Here is an 18,155-nt window from a genome sequence, read left to right as displayed (position 1 = left end):
TCAGAATAAATAAATAAATAAAATTATGAATTTAGATAGTCAAATTGTTAATTTTTGATGGAAGAATTTAATGAAATACATTTTGAGTTTTTCGAGTAAAAGGAAGAGAATGAAACCAGGATACTGACTCTTTAGACCGTACTAGCCACGAGGCAGATTCCATGAATATTGTAAACAATTAGGGAAAAACTACTGCTCTTTAATAACTTTGTCTTTTGTTAGTTTTCATGATTTTACTGTGTCGTTTCTTTTATTCTTTTCACGGATCTTTCATCAATTGATCTCACAAGAACCTGAAATATCAAAAATAATTTTGTACATAGGAGCGGTGAATACATGTTTTTATGGCTTTCGAACGACGATAAGAGAATAAAGTATGATGATCGTGGGAAAAAAAATTTAAGATTTCAGCAGATTTACATTTTTCATGGCACTTTCATACAAAAAAAAAAAAAAAAAAAAAAAAAAGTCTCTTCATTCGTTCGTTCGATGTACGTGTAGAGGCTGTGTCGTTCAACGTAACTAGACGAAATTTTTAACGAAAGTATTTTACGATCCACCAGGTAAGATAGTCCAGGATGTTATGTCGAATTTTATTCCTACCCCTAAAAATAAGGATGGCCAACTGGAGGGTGAAGATCAAATAGGCTATTTGTTTGAGGGAGGGAGAGGGTTTAGAACGTTATATCCAAGCTTTCTATAAACATATTGATATGATATTACAGTAAAGAAAGGAAAGTTCTGTAAATAACTAACTTTTTGTGCCATTAAACTACATCATAATTGTCATTGATAGCTGTAATTTCGTAAACTGAATATATATTAATTTCTAACAGAATATCATAAGTTTTTAATAAAGTATCCCCCGAACGGAAGATGCGATGTATGCAAAATTTAATGCTAAATCAACAACAGTAGTTTCGTAGTTTATGATATTGTTTTTGTTGTTGTTGCATCCCAACTTGAATTTAGGCAATTCGTAAAACACATATGACAAAATATATTAGCTTCAGGCACTTGATAAGCTGGTTAGGCAATACCTGGTACGTGTGATATGTTGAGTTACAGAACTTACACTTGCTTGCAATCAATTAAATGTCAGTTTCAAAAACAATCAAGATATGCTTCACAAGTACTGAAGGTTTGAAAGGTACTTTTTTAAATTGTAGAATCCACTACAGGGAAAGTGTGTTAATATTTGAATAAGAAAATAAAAAGAAGCCAAACGTGCTGTTTCCTACTTTGTGTTTTCTTGGATCTGTACTCTAGAAGACAAATTTCATTGAAAATTTTCCGACAACGCTTAATATAATTTTGTTCATATTTCATAATTAAATATTTAAGTAATAATTGCGGTTTGACTTTATTTAAGAAAAGGAGCGAGAAAGTTTAGTGCGGTGCTTCATATCTTTTATTATTCTGAGAAAGCTCCAATGTTATTTCTTTATAATCTGATATAAGTGGATCGAATGATGAAAAGAATATATACTAAGTAAAGATTTCAGGTTCTATTTCTAATCAACTTACTTAATGCTGATGAATTTTATGAATCGGATAACAGTGGTGATGAAAGTAAACAAGGAGACTTACAAAACGACAAATAGATTAGTCTGGATTACACAGAGCTCCTTTTAGAGATGATACAGTAAATATGCTTCGTGTGGAGTGTTGTACTGATGGGGCGGAAACGTGGACATTACGTAAAGGTGATGAAAATCGACTGGAAGCCTTCGAAATGTGGGTGTGGAGAAGAATGGAAAGAATTAGTTGGGTCGAGCGTAAAACGAATGAGAGTGTTAGAAATGGTGGGTGAGAAAAGAACACTTTTAGATATTAGGAAGAGGAAGAGAAACTGGTTGGGACATTGCCTAAGAAGAGATTGTATCATGAGGGACGTCCTAGAGGGATGGTGTCGGGAAAGAGAGGGAGGGGGCGAAGGAGACTACAATAAATGGATGATATAAAAACAGAAAGATCATACGCGAAGACGAAGAAGTTAGCGGAGGACCGTGGAGCATGAAAGCTTCTCAGCTGCGGCAAGTGACCTGCCAATAAAGGCAGAATACCTGTGGTGGTGGTGGTGGTGGTGGTGATATATATATATATATATATATATATATATATATATTAAAATTTAAACCAATATTAAGAACCATAGTGAAAATATATTCAGTTAATTTGACACTTAGAACTTGTTCCTTTGAGGCATATTAGAAATATCTACTCAACATACTAACTCCCAGGAAAAAATCTGAAATTTCAGGTTTGTAAAACGTGTTGCTTAGGAAAGAGCTTTTCGACTCTCTTAGTATTTTGTATACTGATGTTTTGAAACCAGGAAAAACTTTGCGGCGAAAAGTAGACAACAATTGCTGCAAACTCTAGACTGATTGTTCACGCAGCGATTACAAGAAATGACTTCTTGTAAATCAAACGCATAACGACGACAAAACAACTTGAGAGGAGAGATGATCAGATAAACTTGGTGCAATCGGAGACGTAATAGAAAGCATAGTAAATCTGTTTCAGATGGCTTACTGCATGAGTAGGTAATTGTTAGATCTGATAATGTGTAGGTGTCGTAGTTCTTTTTATAGTTTAATGTCCTATGATTATGCTCTTTAGGTTAAAGGAGACAGATGATCAATGGAAGTGAAATTGTGAAATTAAATTTTTGTGCACTTCCACCGGAAATCGAACTTGGGACCACGTGCACCAAAGGCACATGTACAAGCCACTAAACCAGCGGGTAGGACTACCATGGTTCTTTCAGTGTTCATAAAGTTGAAATCGCGATATATAGAGGATGGAGTTGCACGTTTGTGCTAATGCTAAAAGTGCTTGTGCATGTATTAGGTACGCATATATGAAAAATACTTATAAAGGAAGGTAGGAGAAAAAGGCTCTTTGAGTTGTGAAAGACAGTGTTTTCTTATACAGAACGATAAGAAGGATTATTGCAAACAATGTGAAATTCCGTATGACAAAGAATATTACATACGGAGGAACAATGAGTGAAAATAGAACGAAAGTAACATCATCTTTTCTTAATTCAAGCAAAGAGAGGGACTTAATCCATTTTGGGGTTAGTAAATTCTTCATATATATATATATATATATATATATATATATAAAGGCGCAAAATTTCTGGTCACCAGGTCGCCACTGGCGACTTGAAATTTAGAACTGGCAGCCAGTGTTCAGTAGGAATGGATTCTGCCTAAACTCACAGGGCTGCGGTTTGTTTCGCACGAAAATAATTGTCACTGAGTGAGAGTAAACACCGAATGTGAAGTCTTCACAACGGACATGGAAAGTGAAGTCTTCATAACCTTATAACTCGCCCCTCCTTTCCCACCCTCAACGAAATGGTTTGCCTCCTGGAGCGTCAACGAGAGATGTAATCCCTTCCTTTTTCAAACCAAAGGCCGTGGAGAGAGGGGGCCTCTCATAATTTGTACGTGAGAGATACTGGCGACCATCATTTTTGGATTGGCGAGTGCGTTTTAATTTGAAATTTTGCGCCCTGATATATATATATATATATATATATATATATATATATATATATATATATATATATATATATATATATAAAATCACATGAGCTGACATAAATTATTGAGCACTTCCTGTAGGGCTACAATGATTAAACTTAGCATGATTGTAGCTTTTCGGGACAAACCCACAGGAAAATTGCCAAAAGTGAATATTTTTAATTTTTAGGGATTCTAAAGAGAGGAAGAATTTCCCCATGTTATTTAAATGGGCCATTTTTGGACCTATAATCTCATGTTTTAGGTACTTAGAATTGGAATAAAAATTTGAAATTCGGTATGCGTGTACGTTTTCGTTAGCATTACCTAAATGAATCATCAGAAATAAAAATTTCCAACCGTAGAGTGGTTTTATGGGGAACTGAAAAATCTATGTTATTTATATGGGACGTCTTCTACACTCCAAAATGTTTAGGCACTTCCGGCAGGATTAGAATGATGAAATGTGGCATAATTGTAGCCTTTTAGGACTAACCGACAAGAAAATTGCCAAAAGTGAATATTTTTAAATTTTAGGGGTCTAAAGGGGAATGAAGAAATTTCCATGGTATTGAAATGGGCATTTTCTTGGAGTACAAAATCTTATCTTTTAGACGGTTGAAATAGGAAAATAAACAATAGAATTGTGGATTCAAGAGGTGCGAGGCCGTAGGCTGAGCAAAGACAGTGTGTGGGGGCGAAGCCCCCGGATGGGCAGATTCAGGAAATATGAAGAGCAAGTTCACGAAATTCACTGTTGATGCAAAGTCCGATAGACAAGAAATGCGAGGCCGTAGGCCGAGCAGACTCGGGGGACTGGGGGCGAGCCAAATGCTAGTATACTATATAAAACTACATGAGCTGACATAAATTATTGAGCACTTCCTGTAGGGCTACAATGATTAAATTTGGCATGATTGTAGCTTTCCGGAACTAACCCACAGGAAAATTGTCAAAAGTAAATATTTTTAATTTTTAGGGGTCTAAAGGGGGGATGAAGAATTTCCCTATGTTATTTAAATGAGCCTTTTTTGACCTACAATTTCATGTTTTAAGTACTTAGAATTGGAGTAAATACTTGAAATTTGGTATGCTTGTACGTTTTCGTTAGCATTACCTAAATGAATCATCAGATATAAAAATTTCCAACCGTAGAGTGGTTTTATGGGGAACTGAAAAATCTTTCCCATGTTATTTATATGGAACGTCTTCTACACTCCAAAATGTTTAGCACTTCCGGCAGGATTAGAATGATGATATGTGGCATGGTTGTAGCCTTCCAGGACTAACCGACAGGAAAATTGCCAAAAGTAAAAATTTTTAATTTTTTAGGGGTCTAAAGGGGAGATGAATTCCTATGCTATTTAAATGGGCATTTTCTTGGGAGAAAAAGAAACGATAGAATTGTGGTTTCAAGAGGTGCGAGGCCGTAGGCCGAGCAAAGACAGTGTGTAGGGGCGAAACCTCCGGATGGGCAGATTCAGGAAATATGAAGAGCAAGTTCACGAAATCCACTGTTGATGCAAAGGCTGATAGATAAGAAATGCGAGGTCGTAGGCAGAGCAGACTCGGGGGACTGGAGGCGGAGCCCCCAGCTATCCAAAGGCTAGTATATATATATAAAAGCCATCTTATTTTCACTACAGCATCATACCAGTATGTCAGGCCTAATGTTATTTGACAGCTGACAATTGACGCTAATAGATGTGTTAAAAGTGTTGGAATTCTTCTAATAAGATGTAAGGTATTGCGCTGTGAAGATGAGCGAACTTTTAGCAAAACTATGCTAGCTTTTACAATTTTATTTCGATATAGTCGCATATAATGCGCAGGCCCGTGAATCAATTTATACTGTTCGTGAGCAGTATACTATTTTTTGTGTAATTATCCATTTATTGCTTATGTTTGCAGTAAGATCAGTCAGTACTATTTTCTTACTGTTATTACTGTAGTGTTATAAGGGGTTGGTTGTACTTGAAAATTGGGGCTGCGGTAGCTCAGTGATAGAGCGTTCACCTCTGGTGCTTAGGGTCCTTGGTTTGATCCCAGCTTGCGCCAAGGGAGTTTTGTGGTGGACAAACACTGTGTGCGTCAGTTTTCTCAGTTCTCTCGTAATACTTAATTGTACTTGAAAATTTTGAAGAATTTACTTTAAAAAATGTTTTCAAAGGGTGTATGTGGTAATTTATTACCTTCAGTAAATAATTAGAGATCCAACATTTATCCTTTTAAATCGTTGCCGAATTCAACGAAATTGCAGAGAAATATAATTAACTGTAGAATTGTAGTACTCATTATAATTAATGTACTCGCTTTAAGGCCTTACAAGAAAAAGAATCTGGCGCATGGTTGCAATCAATTCCATCGAGAAATGTTGGAACTTTCATGGATAACAATTCTTTTCGTCTTTGTGTTGCTCTACGCCTTGGCGTGAACATGTGTAAAAAATTTACATACATTTGTCGGGAGCAAGTCAATGAAAAGTGTTTGCATCCATTGAGCTGTCCCAAAAGCGCAGGCAGAGTGTTCCGTCACGCTGAATTAAATGATATCCTAAAGCCTGCTTTGGCCAGCATAGACGTGCTTTCAATTTTAGAACCATCAGGTTTATCAAGGGATGATGGGAAAAACCAGATGGCATCACGTTAATCCCCTGGGAAAATGGACAATGTCTAGTATGGGATGTCACTTGTGTTGATACTTTTGCAGCTTCTCATATCGTATCAACATCTAAGGAAGCTGGAAGTGCGGCAGAAACAGCATGCAGACGAAAACATTTAAAATACAAATGCTTAAAAGAAGACCATTTTTTCATTCCCTTTGCTGTTGAAACAATGGGTGTTTTCAGCAAAGAGGCAAAGAATCTAGTGAAACAAATAGGTTCACAGTTGGTTGCGAAAACAGGAGATCCGCGGAGCAAACAATTTTTAATACAGAGACTCAGTTTAGCAATTCAGCGGGGGAACGCAGCTTGTATTTTTAAATCATTCCCCTCTGCTCCTATTATGGAAGAAGTTTTTTATCTTAAATAGTTAATACGTTCCAGCTAGCCACATCTACCATCAAGTACTGCTATATGAAGGTTCAATTATATCACATTGCACAGCACAGTGTTGCCTAGAATTTCGTATATTATGTAATGCATTGATTCTTTGTACATCATTTTGTATATTTTGGTTAACTTTTTATCTATGACAGGTTGAGGATATTTCTTTTAATGTTTTGCATGTCTAATTTATTTTATGTTCTTTGGTTTGTCATTTAATTTACATTTTTATATTATGTATGTCCGTTTATAAATTTCCTTTTTGTTAAATTCTAAATGTAAAATAATTAGGCAAAAAAAGAAAATGAAATTGACTGTTGAGAATATGTAAAATTGAATTACAATTCTAATTTTAGTGGGATTAAAAAATGAAATTCTTCAAAATTAATGTACCAAGAAAATTTATATCTTGTTAATATATAGAACTTTAACATATTTCGTTCTTCAATGATTACGTTCTTTTAGTAATTAAATATGCTTTCAATAGGTGTGTAATCGTATCTCTACGTGTTCATAAGGAGATACAGGAGATTTCTGATGAAAAACTTACGTGAATTTGATATAACATTCTGTCCTTATTGTATATTATAGTGATATAAAGTTTATAAAATAATCCACAAACTTAACGTTAAACCATGTGTTTTAAAGCAATCCACTAAATAATGCCAGAAAATGACATGGTATGATTAACAAATTTACACTAAATATATATCTTTGTTTATTCTAAATGAAAAGTCTAAATATAAAATTTCATAACTAAACTTAAGGTGTTCTGTTCTAGGTGAAATATCAATAAACGCTGAAGTATGTGTTTAATTATTTAAATACCGAATTGCAGTCTCTAAACGTAGGGATTGCGAGATATGGGTAACTTACTACAATAATTACAATCTTCATCGCTTTTTCGTCATAACTCTTTTCTGTTTTATGTCAAATATGAAAGAAACGCCGAAACACATGTTCATTCATTTTAAATGGAAAGTCTAAATAGCAAATTTAATGTCTCTAACGTTAAGGGATTTTGAGATATAGACAATGTGTTATTCTAATTTCCAGTTACACAGTTCGACCTAGGCATTGACTAGCCAGTCAGGACGCCTTTATATTTATAGTACATGTTGTATTGAATAGATATATTGGACCAAGAAAACTAGAAGTATAATCACATTAGAAAAAAGGAAATTAATGGAGAGTGAGTCTGTTTTTTTTTTTTTTTTTTTTTCCACTGTGTAAATATTTTAAGGCATTGCGTTTCTTTTATGACTATTGACAACGATAAAGGTACCAATTAAGTTATTCAAAACACTGAAAGGTATATCATGTCTTCGTTTACATATAATTCCTTAATATAGTAGTTGTTACCTACATATTCCTATTCATTCTATCCCACTAACTTCCTCTTTTCTTATTTCTGTCTTGAGATTACTGCCAACGGGAGCAAAAAATCGACAATTGGTAATTGTTTAATAAATTCTTAATAGAACAGAGTAGAGCAAGGTGATTATTTGAGTTTGTGTATTTATGTGGATAACTGTATTCGCTAATAAAGGTTTATTTAAATGTTTGTAGTGTTTTTCTTTAAGAAGGGTAGGGGTGGAGGAGGATTAGGGTTCTTTAATGTAGTACAATTTTTCATTTAATTATTTTGTATGTTGTAGCTCTGAAACTGTAATTTGTGACAAAGTGTCCACGAAACAAGAAGCAGTTGCATCTCCAGAAAGTCTTTCGGAGCAGCAGAAGGCAGAATGCAATGAAACAACTAAAACCAAAGCACAATTGAGAGCTGAGAGAAGAGCTAAACAGGTAACTAACGTTTCAGTAATGAATTTTCTTTAATAGTAAGTTATAGTCAAGTGTTCCTACTGATTCGATGTCGAAATGCAAGAAGTAACGAAGTGCAAAGCAAATTAGAATATTTTAGACTGTTAGAGATCAATGCATTCCTAGAAGTAACTTAGTCAAAACTACTCTAGCATCCAGTAAATTTCCTGTTGTGTATTACAATGTACACTTCCTGTAACAATAACTTTGATTTAGTTACCATTACAAGTAATCTGTTTTCACTGGAAATTTACTTGTGTATATGCTGTTGTCTTTCCAATTTCTTCGTTTTGGTATGAGTCGCCTTTCTAATTTAACCATCAGATGCAAACTTCTTGCTTGCCTTCTATTATATTCTGCTATACCTTTTATCACATCCGTCATTGCTTTTGCTAGTCTCTTTTCCTCTTCTTTATCCTAACTCTTATGCAGGGACGTAGCTAGGGGGAGGGCACGGGGGCACCGGCCTCGCACGGGGGCAAGCAAATCTTGGCTTGCCCTCCCTCCCAAATATTTATTCAAAATTGTATGTTACAAATTGTTTTTATCCGACAATAAATTTAAAAAAAAAAAAAATCTTATCCACAGTAAAGTGTAATTATTCATACTTCTAAGAAAAGGTTATTTTTAAAAATCAATTTATAGGCTATTTCTTAAACGTTAGGTGAACGGTAATAAGAGTATAAGATCAGTAACTTTGGGGCCAGGCGTCATCTTCGTTAATATTGCGAGGTTCTTCCAACCCTTAGAGTGATTCCAGCCTTATACTCGCCTTGAGGTCCTAAGGGCTAAAATTCTATGTGAATGCACTTTTTGTAACCGACTAAGACAAAACTGAAAAGTCGATTCAACTCAAAGGCTAGGAAGAAGCCCCCTTCTATTGCTAGGTTTTGCAACATCTTCTTGTTCACCTCAACCATAGGTTGGTGGACAATAAGGAAATTTTAAAACTTTTCTCTTGCTTGGGAGAGCAGTTTTATACTTTGATAAGGTATCTTCTTTGTAACTGCATCTAGATATTGTATCCTTGGTCTTCCTCTTTCTGGTTTTCCTTCTGCCTTTCCCTCTATCAGCACGGTGATCCAATCGGAGTGCAGAATAAGATGGCCAAGCATGCTATTTCTTCTTTTTTCCTATTATCTTCATGATCTGTCGTCCTTCATTAGCTTCCTTTAGTACGTCTTCATTCCTTTTCCTTTCGGTCCGTGATATGCGCAGCATTCTTCGCCAATACCACATTTCAAATGCTTCCAGCTTGGATATTTCTGCTTTGCTCAATGTCCACGTCTCTGATCCGTAAATCGCCACACTCCATGCATGTCTCAACAAATCGTTTACGAACGTCCAGCGACACATTTCTCGATGTTAGTAGTCTTATTTTCCTATTGAATGCTTGTTTAACCTGCGCTATTCTGGAACTTACGTCTTTTTCACTTCTTCCGTCCGAGCATATTAGACTTCCTAAATCGGGGAACGTCTTAACGTCTTCGATTTTCTCTCCTCCTAGCCATAAGTTTGCCTCATAGTATCTTATACTTTGTTTTACGAGAAGGTTTTGAGTGTAGATTTACTTTCTTATTTTTATTATTTAACAATGATTCTGGCAAAACAGAGGAGGATAAAATATGTAAACTATTTAGACCCTTTTCTGTGCTGGCATTACTGCGGCTGAGCGGGAAAGAGTTTATTTTCTTACTGAATGTGGAGTGCGCAGTGTTAAGTTTGCTATGTGTGTTCTTGAAATTAAGTTAAATATGAAAAGATTTATAAAATCTGGATATTTTATTTCACATAAAAAAACTGATAAGCAATTGGTGAGATCTGCAGCGAAACTGATAAGCTGCATGTTGTTGCTGAGGAAAATATTCATTCGGAGACTGTTGATAAGGAAATTGCTAGCACCTCACAGCAAAACATTCATGAGAATGACTCTTTTCAGAGGCCCAAAGAAACAGATGTCCTGGATCTACAGAAGCACGTATCTAGAGAAGAAATAACTGCCCGTCGCGAGTGTTTAAACCGTATAGTGGCAATTGTGATCCATTTGGGTCTACAGGGATTGGCTTTCCAAGGCATCGCAGTTTAAATAAAGGGAATTTCTTGCAAACATTCGAGTTGTTACGACATTTTGACTCTTTCCTAAAGAATTATACAGCGCCAGGCAATACCACTTATTTATCCCCAGAGATTCAAAATGAAGTTATCGTGTGCTGCGGTGAGCGTTACGAAAGGTCACATAGGTGGTGTGCAAAAGTTATTTCGGAAGTTTCACCTTCGCACTGTATTTCCATTGCTATGCGCACAAGTTAAATTTAATAATTGTAGAAGTGTGTTTGTTCGAACAAGCAATTGCCTTTTATATATATATATATTGCAGACTGCATAATTATTTCCCAGTTGTAAAAACTCATAGATGATTACAGCAAGCTCAAACAGCGTTAGATTTGGAGCAGTCCTCCAGTATACCTGACCTTTCAGACATTCGTTGGGTTTCACATATTCGTTCACTGAATGCTGTGAAAAAGAATTTTGGAGCTATAATTATAATCTATGCATTAGAGGGTAAGGAAGCTAAGAAGACTACTGAAGCTGAGGGTATTGCAAACAAACTGAAATCGTTCGCAACTGTTTAATGCTTGATTGTTTTTAGCAAGATTTTGGGAATTACTATTGGCCTGAAAAATTTTCTATAAGAAGAAGATATACCCTAGCAGACGCCCAGCTACTTACTGGTTGGTTGTTCAAACCATAAAATATCTTAGAACAGAGGAAAACTCATTGCGTCTCCACACTGAAGCATTAGAGTTTGCCAAACAAAATAGTGTAGAATGTTTTTAATCAAACAAAGAGCAGAGAAAAAGAGATAATAGTGGTATGAAAAATTTTCTGGTTTCGGGTAGTATTCCGAAGAAAAGAACAGAGGGTTACACTGAAGCGAGTTTTCGTACAGAATTCCTCTATCCAGTAGTTGACAACATTGTGCACGAGTTTGACAGACGATTCTGCAAGGAAAATATATCTGTAATTCGCGGCATTCAAGCATGTCATCCTAAATCAAAACTGTTCTTGATGAAGGAGGCAACGGAAGAGTCTGAGTAGCAGTCATCAAGAACAGTTTCGAAATAGATTTTCCTGAACATGAATTCATTCTTGTAAAAAAATACATAAAATCTCTTAGGAAAGGTAAGGAAATTTAAAATATCTTGGAGCTGCACGCTGTTCTGGCCAAGACAATTTTCCCCCAAACTACGAATTTGCTGGAGATATCCTTGACGCTACCTGTGTCATTAGCTTCTTGTGAGTGTGCTTTCGACGTGTATAAGAGGCTCAAAACACATCTTCGTTGTAAGTCTGGTCAGGACAGAACATCAGCATTAGCCGCACTTGAAATAGAGCAAGAGATAGCCTCTAAGCTTGAAGAAGATAAAATTATTGACATATTCGCAAAGTGGTCGCATAGGCGTCACAGTTTGCGCTCAGCAAGTAATTTGTAAATGCAGTGTGGCAGAACGTTGTCAGATGATGCAAGAACAGCATAAAAATTAGTGTTGTAATATTAGTCCAATATTTTACCAATTATTTTATTGCATATGTACTTCGTTGATTTGATTTTTTTATGTTCAGGAAAGTTCAAGTAATTGTAGGCCTCTTTGATATTGATTTATGTTTGAGACACACCGAAGATATTAACGATTATGTGAACAATAAAACGTACTAATATGTAAAGGAAGTCAGGATCTTTGAAAAAATGCTAGTTTGTTAATGCTTATTAAATTTACACGATTGCCAGTTGAAATTATATTGAAGTTTGTTAGTCTAATATATAATGTTTCTTCAAAGATGTAGAATATTATGTTTTAACGCTAAAATATACATCTTGATAGTCAGTATATTTAGTCAAGGTAGCCTCATGTAAGTCATGTCACTTCTTTAGGGTAGTGAACGTCTGTTATTATTTTATTTGTAACTATTTTCTCAACTTACAAAGTATATAAAGGTACAAGACAAACAGGTATGTATAAATGTACCAAAAAGTGTTTATATGAAGTACAGCGTTTTATAATGTTATAGTTGGATGTCCTTGCATAGGTAAAACCCTACGTGTATTATACATGGTTTTTAAATTATTGTTCATAGAAGAAGTTCACTTTTCTCAACTAATCTCCAAAAGAGTAGTTAAGTTTAGGACAATTTATTGGTGAATTCTCCGAACAATATTTCGTGTTGATTATCCGCGGTTGCCGCGTCACTCGATTCCGCGATTATAGGCTGCCAAAAGCATGAAAAAGTAAACTTTAAAGGTCCGTAGCTCCAAAACTATGGGACCTACCGTAGTCGGATCAAGAATTCAGTTGGGAACTAGTATGTGTCGTATCCAAGTATCAGAATTCTTCGGTACTTCTGCAACAAATTTTAAAGAGGAAGCTGGTGAATACTTCAAATTATATGCCCGTAGCCAAAATCTCTCTACAAATATTGCTGCATGAATACCGCAGGATTCTGAAATATGTATTTTTGGATAGCACACGTATTAGTTCCTAAGTGAAGTCTTGACCCGACTATGATAGGTCTCATAGTATTGGAGCTATGGAGCTTTTAAAGTTCATTTTTTCATGTTTTCAACAGCCTATAACTCCGAAAGGAAGCATGTGCACTCAGGTTGGTCTATACTTTTCGTCTTATCTTGGTGTCAGGAATCACTTCCCAAACGCTGTCGGTGTTGTTTTGAAACATTATATATACACTCACAGTGGCGGATCCAGAATATGATCAAGGGAGGGGTTAAACCATAGTTTGCCGTTTTATGCAGCGTAAAGCAGGATTAAAGCCCATTTTATCCAGTGTGTACCTGTTCGTCAAGGGGGGCTATAGCAAGCATGCCTCCCCAAACTCAGAACTCTGGCTACGTCCCTACTCTTATATAATAAATAAGGCTTTAAGTATTCCATCCACTAGATTTATTGAAATACTAAAGTTTTACTACGTAGTTACGACTTAATGACCTTCGTTCAAATGATATAGAATACTGGTAGACAATTAATGCGTTATTTTAAATTTTATATGTAACAGTGTGGATGTAGTTTCAGTAGTAAAATTGTTGAAGAAGTAAAATTGTTGAAATAAGCAGTTCACACTTCCAAAATTAATATAAAAGTTATTGTAACACAGCATTCCAGGTATCGTTTAATTTCAGTTTTGTTTTATTTACATTGTGGTACTCAAGTTGTTTTTGTTATCTCGTTTACAATCCTTGGTATATCTGTGACTGATTCTGGGGGCAATGGATTTTTTGAACGAAATTCTGAATTTCTTCCAACACATGTTGCCCTAATCAAGATTTTCTAATACGCGCAAGAGGATACATAATGTATGTTCTTCACATCTGATCGAAATTATATGTCCCATTTACTCCATATACACATCTGCCCCGTATACCTGATGTGTATATAATAATATATCAGCTCGAGTATTCACTTATTCTTGACCTTTTACAGAGTGTAACATTTGATGATTTTGTAGATGTTATGTGAATCGCTTTTCTTAATCTATGCAGTAGAGGATCTGTCTTGCTAGAGACATTATAAATGAAGTTAATCAAGGTGATCCTTATTATTGCTCTTTTCATTCTAACTTCCGCTAATACTTCCTCATTGCTTCTTTTACCAGCTAATTTCTTCGTTTATTCTCTATACCCGCACTAACATACGCTTTTCAGCGCAGGAAACCCAGGTTCGATTTCCAGTGAGCTCATGTGATTCGGATTCCACATTAAGCTATAAATCCATGGCTCAATTAGTCTCGGTCTAAAAAGGTCGTTAAGCCCCAAATCAACAACGAACCAAGTATTCCACACAAAACATTTGACTGATCTTTTGCGAAACATTTAATGATCACAAAATACATTTCTTTACAGTTTTTTTTTTTTAATTTCTACTTTTGCTTTTTGACATCGTTAATGTTTCTTTACTTTCACCAATAATATTAGCATGGTATTTTAAATTAGTCACGTGTTGTACTTTTTCCCCTCCAGTGTGTATACTTAATTCATCATTCGTCATTATCCTAATCTTTATAATATTTATTTTCATTTTGTATTATTCAAGCCTTTTCCTCAGTTTTTGTAAATATCTTGTAATCTTCGTTTCAAATTCCGCTGTAAGAGATATATTATTCCAAAGCGAATAAATGTAATCTTTCTTCCTCCTAATGAGAAGCCACCTTCATCTTCTAAATCCTTCTTAACTGTCTCTAAATAATAATTGAATAATTTTAGAGCATGTTAACATTTTTGTCGAATTCTACTATGTAATTTCTTCTGTTTTCATTGTCTTCAGTCCTTCTATTCCATCCTAACTTTGTTCAGCATTCTCATCAAGATATTCTAGCTCAATCACTAAGAGCCTCTCCTAAATCAGTAAATACTTCATATACTTTCTTTACTTCTTTGTTGTCCATTGGCTAATGCTCGTGCTTTGACCCTGCAGTCCCGGGTTCTATTCACGGTAGCGGCGTGTTTTTCGCATACCAACCCGAGTAATTTATTTTTATTTTATTTTATTTATTTTGCACCTATTACAGAGTATAAGCCACAACTACAATAGGCTTATAAACAGTAAAGTATAAAAATTTCATAAATAGAACAAAAATACATAGATTCAAACTAAGTAAGTAAATAAAAGTTACAATAAGAGAAAAAGAAAACGAGAGAATTACATGCTTTCTTTTCAAATTATCTCCATTAACATGGGATTTCATAATCCAAAACAGTAATATACATACGTACACACACACACACACACACACACACACACACACATATATATATATATATATATATATATATATATATATATATATATATATATATATAGAGAGAGAGAGAGAGAGAGATTCATATACATACATATATATTTACAAATACAAATAGATACACATACAAACATACCTACACATACATATACATAGAGTATTTCTAAGAAGAACAGAGAACGTGTTAAACTATACTAAAACTAAATAAAATCATAACAACTAGCTGGTGAGTCTGGAACAGTGAACTCAAAAATTCATATAAATTTAAAACCTAAATACAAAACCGTTATCATATTATTTGTTTACCTTGGAACAATCAGAAATTCTCCACTAGGACACTTCATTATAAAACAATAACATTATCTATTCAAGGATCACAGAGTCAATATTCTATTTGTTTCATTCAACTCGACCAAATTTGATAATTTTCTTTATTCTGTTCACATACATGAGAAAAGGCATCGCAAAATCTACATCTGTATTCATTTTTATAACATATCTTTTACATAATCTAATTACAGGAGAATTTGAATGAGTTTCTGAATGTGATTTCTTACAGCAAAACGGAGGTCTCATTCGTAGAAATTTGTTGTTGATATTAAAATGCAACAATTTGAGAAACTCTTGACTATCGATTATTTCATTTACAGACTTATAGAGGAAAACAAATTCCATAAATTACCTTCTATCGTACAAAGATATGAAATCGAAATTTTTTAGCAACGTTGAATACGATACATTTTCTTTGTATGATGATCTTTTATATGTTTTATAGTATAAGTATCTCAAAAAAATTATTTTGTATTCTTTCAATTTTCCTATTGATATACTTATAAAAAGGTGTCCAAATTATAGATGCATATTCCAATTTACTACGAATGAGACTATTGAATAAAATCTTTAGCGCTTGTAAATTTGTAAATTCCTTCATACTTCTAATTAAAAATCCCAATGATTTGTATTCGTCATAAATTATTTTTAAGATGTGTGTATTAAAACACAATTTATTGTCTAACCTTATTCCCAGATCATTTACTTCTTTAACTCTTTGAATAGCTTCTTTGTTTAGCGTATACTCAAAACGAAGTGGATTACATTTTCTAGAAAAAGTAATAACTAAGCACTTCTTTACATTAAAGTGTAGTTTATTTAGAATACACCACCTATAACACTCATCCAAATCCTCCTGAATTGTAAAGCATCATTGTGGGTCTTTATTTCCTTATACAATCTCGTATCGTCTACAAACATTAAACAATTAGAATGTTTTATTACTGTCGGCAGGTCATTACAGAGGTCCGAGGTTCGATCCTTGTGGTATGTCAAAATTAATTTCGTACAACTGGAAACTAACTTGCTTAAATATCACAAATTGTTTACGGCTTTTTAAGTACGATGGAATTTATATTAAAAGGTTATCTGATAAACCAAAAGCCGATAACATTTTAAGTAATACGTCATGATCTAATTTATCAAAGGCTTTAGCAAACTACATTATTCTTGCTATCAAGTGAATCAGAGAGGTACTGAGCAAAATTAATTAAGTTAGTTACTGTGGATCTCCTGGGATAAAATCCGTGTTGGTGTATAGATACATAAGATTTCACATGATTATATATTTTAGCATAAAGAATCTGTTCAAATATTTTAGACGGAGCAGAAATTAAAGATATCGGTCTATAGTTTTCAACTTCAGATGGATTACCTTTTCCGTGAATTGGGCGGATTTTGCTAATTTTCCAAGTTTCAGGAAAAATTTGTGCTCTCAATATTAGGTTATATGCTTTCGGCAGTTGGTTGTGTCTCACTCAGCGTTGGTAATAAAATGGGACATTCAACTCTCAGTTCCTTTCCTTTTTCGATAAACTTTTCACTGATTACTCGTAAGAGGGGGGGGGGGGTGTAAGGGGGGTGATTTTTATTTTGAAAACAATAAAATTTAAGTGATATTTTTTTTCTTAATTGGTAAACTACGGAAGTTTTAGGTTTCATTATTGCTTAATGTTAGAATAAAAGCACATTCAGGAATTTCTTATTTATGTTGTTATCCCAGACAGAAAATGCAGGTGGTTTACAGGCGGCTGAAAATGGAACACTTTTAAACGCATGAGATAGGTATCGATTTTTTTCACGATCATTGCATGTTCATTTCACGGAAACAGGTAGTTTTCATGTTGATAGGGTTGCAAACTTGCAACGTGAAAAATGCGTGTAAACAACATGTAGAGAGTGGAAAGACATGTACAGGGTACGTAACTGCATATTCCATGTAATTGACATATACGTTACCTCATGAGGATCTGACGACCGCTGCTTTTCATTTGATAGAAATGTAATTGACATGTTAAATACATGTGAAATACAGGTGTTAGCGAATTAGTGGGCGTGTTAGCGGAATATACATGTAAAGTACATCGCATTAAGTACTATACATGTGTCAGGACCTTGCATATGTGCATGACAAACTGGAGACTTGGTGCCTGAATATTACATGTTTCCTGTAACATTAATGATTCACTCCAATCAACCTGCACTTGTTTAACCCATTTATTGGCAATCATGGTAATTGCATTTTCCGTTTATCTGCACGTTGCCTGTACATTGCATATAGGTGAGTTCACACTTCGCATGTACACGAAGATAGAAGATAATACAGGCAATTTATTAAGTTGTAATCCTATGTATTATATATGTGTCAGGACCTTGCATAGCGAATGTTGAATTGGAGACTTGTGCCTGAATATTGCATGTCTCCTATGCCTATAACGTGAATGTTTAGCTCCAATCCACCTTGTTCACCACACGTATCTGTTTAATCCATTTATTGGCAGTCATGATCATTGCATGTTCCCGTTCACCTGTACACTGTACGTAGGGGAACTACACACTTCGCATGTACACGAAAATGATAAATGTAAAATCATATATTCTACATCATGCGT

The 18,155-nt window shown here is 34.6% G+C and overlaps 1 protein-coding gene across 2 annotated transcripts in view; it reads left to right on the top strand.

Annotated features, from left to right (window-relative positions):
• Positions 1-18,155, top strand: part of eIF2Bdelta (eukaryotic translation initiation factor 2B subunit delta) — a 104,270-nt gene that overhangs the window by 23,947 nt on the left and 62,168 nt on the right. For both annotated transcript variants that reach the window (XM_081755533.1, XM_081755532.1), the window contains exon 4: positions 8,241-8,385. In XM_081755533.1, coding sequence (XP_081611659.1) covers positions 8,241-8,385 — 145 coding nt within the window. The remainder of the gene's footprint in view (positions 1-8,240; positions 8,386-18,155) is intronic.

The sequence above is a fragment of the Thermobia domestica genome, chromosome 4 (assembly GCF_964235325.1).
Source record: "Thermobia domestica chromosome 4, izTheDome1.hap1.1, whole genome shotgun sequence".
Taxonomy (NCBI): Eukaryota; Metazoa; Arthropoda; class Insecta; order Zygentoma; family Lepismatidae; genus Thermobia; species Thermobia domestica.
Note: the sequence above shows the minus strand (reverse complement) of the source record. Positions and strands in the feature narration are given on the sequence as shown.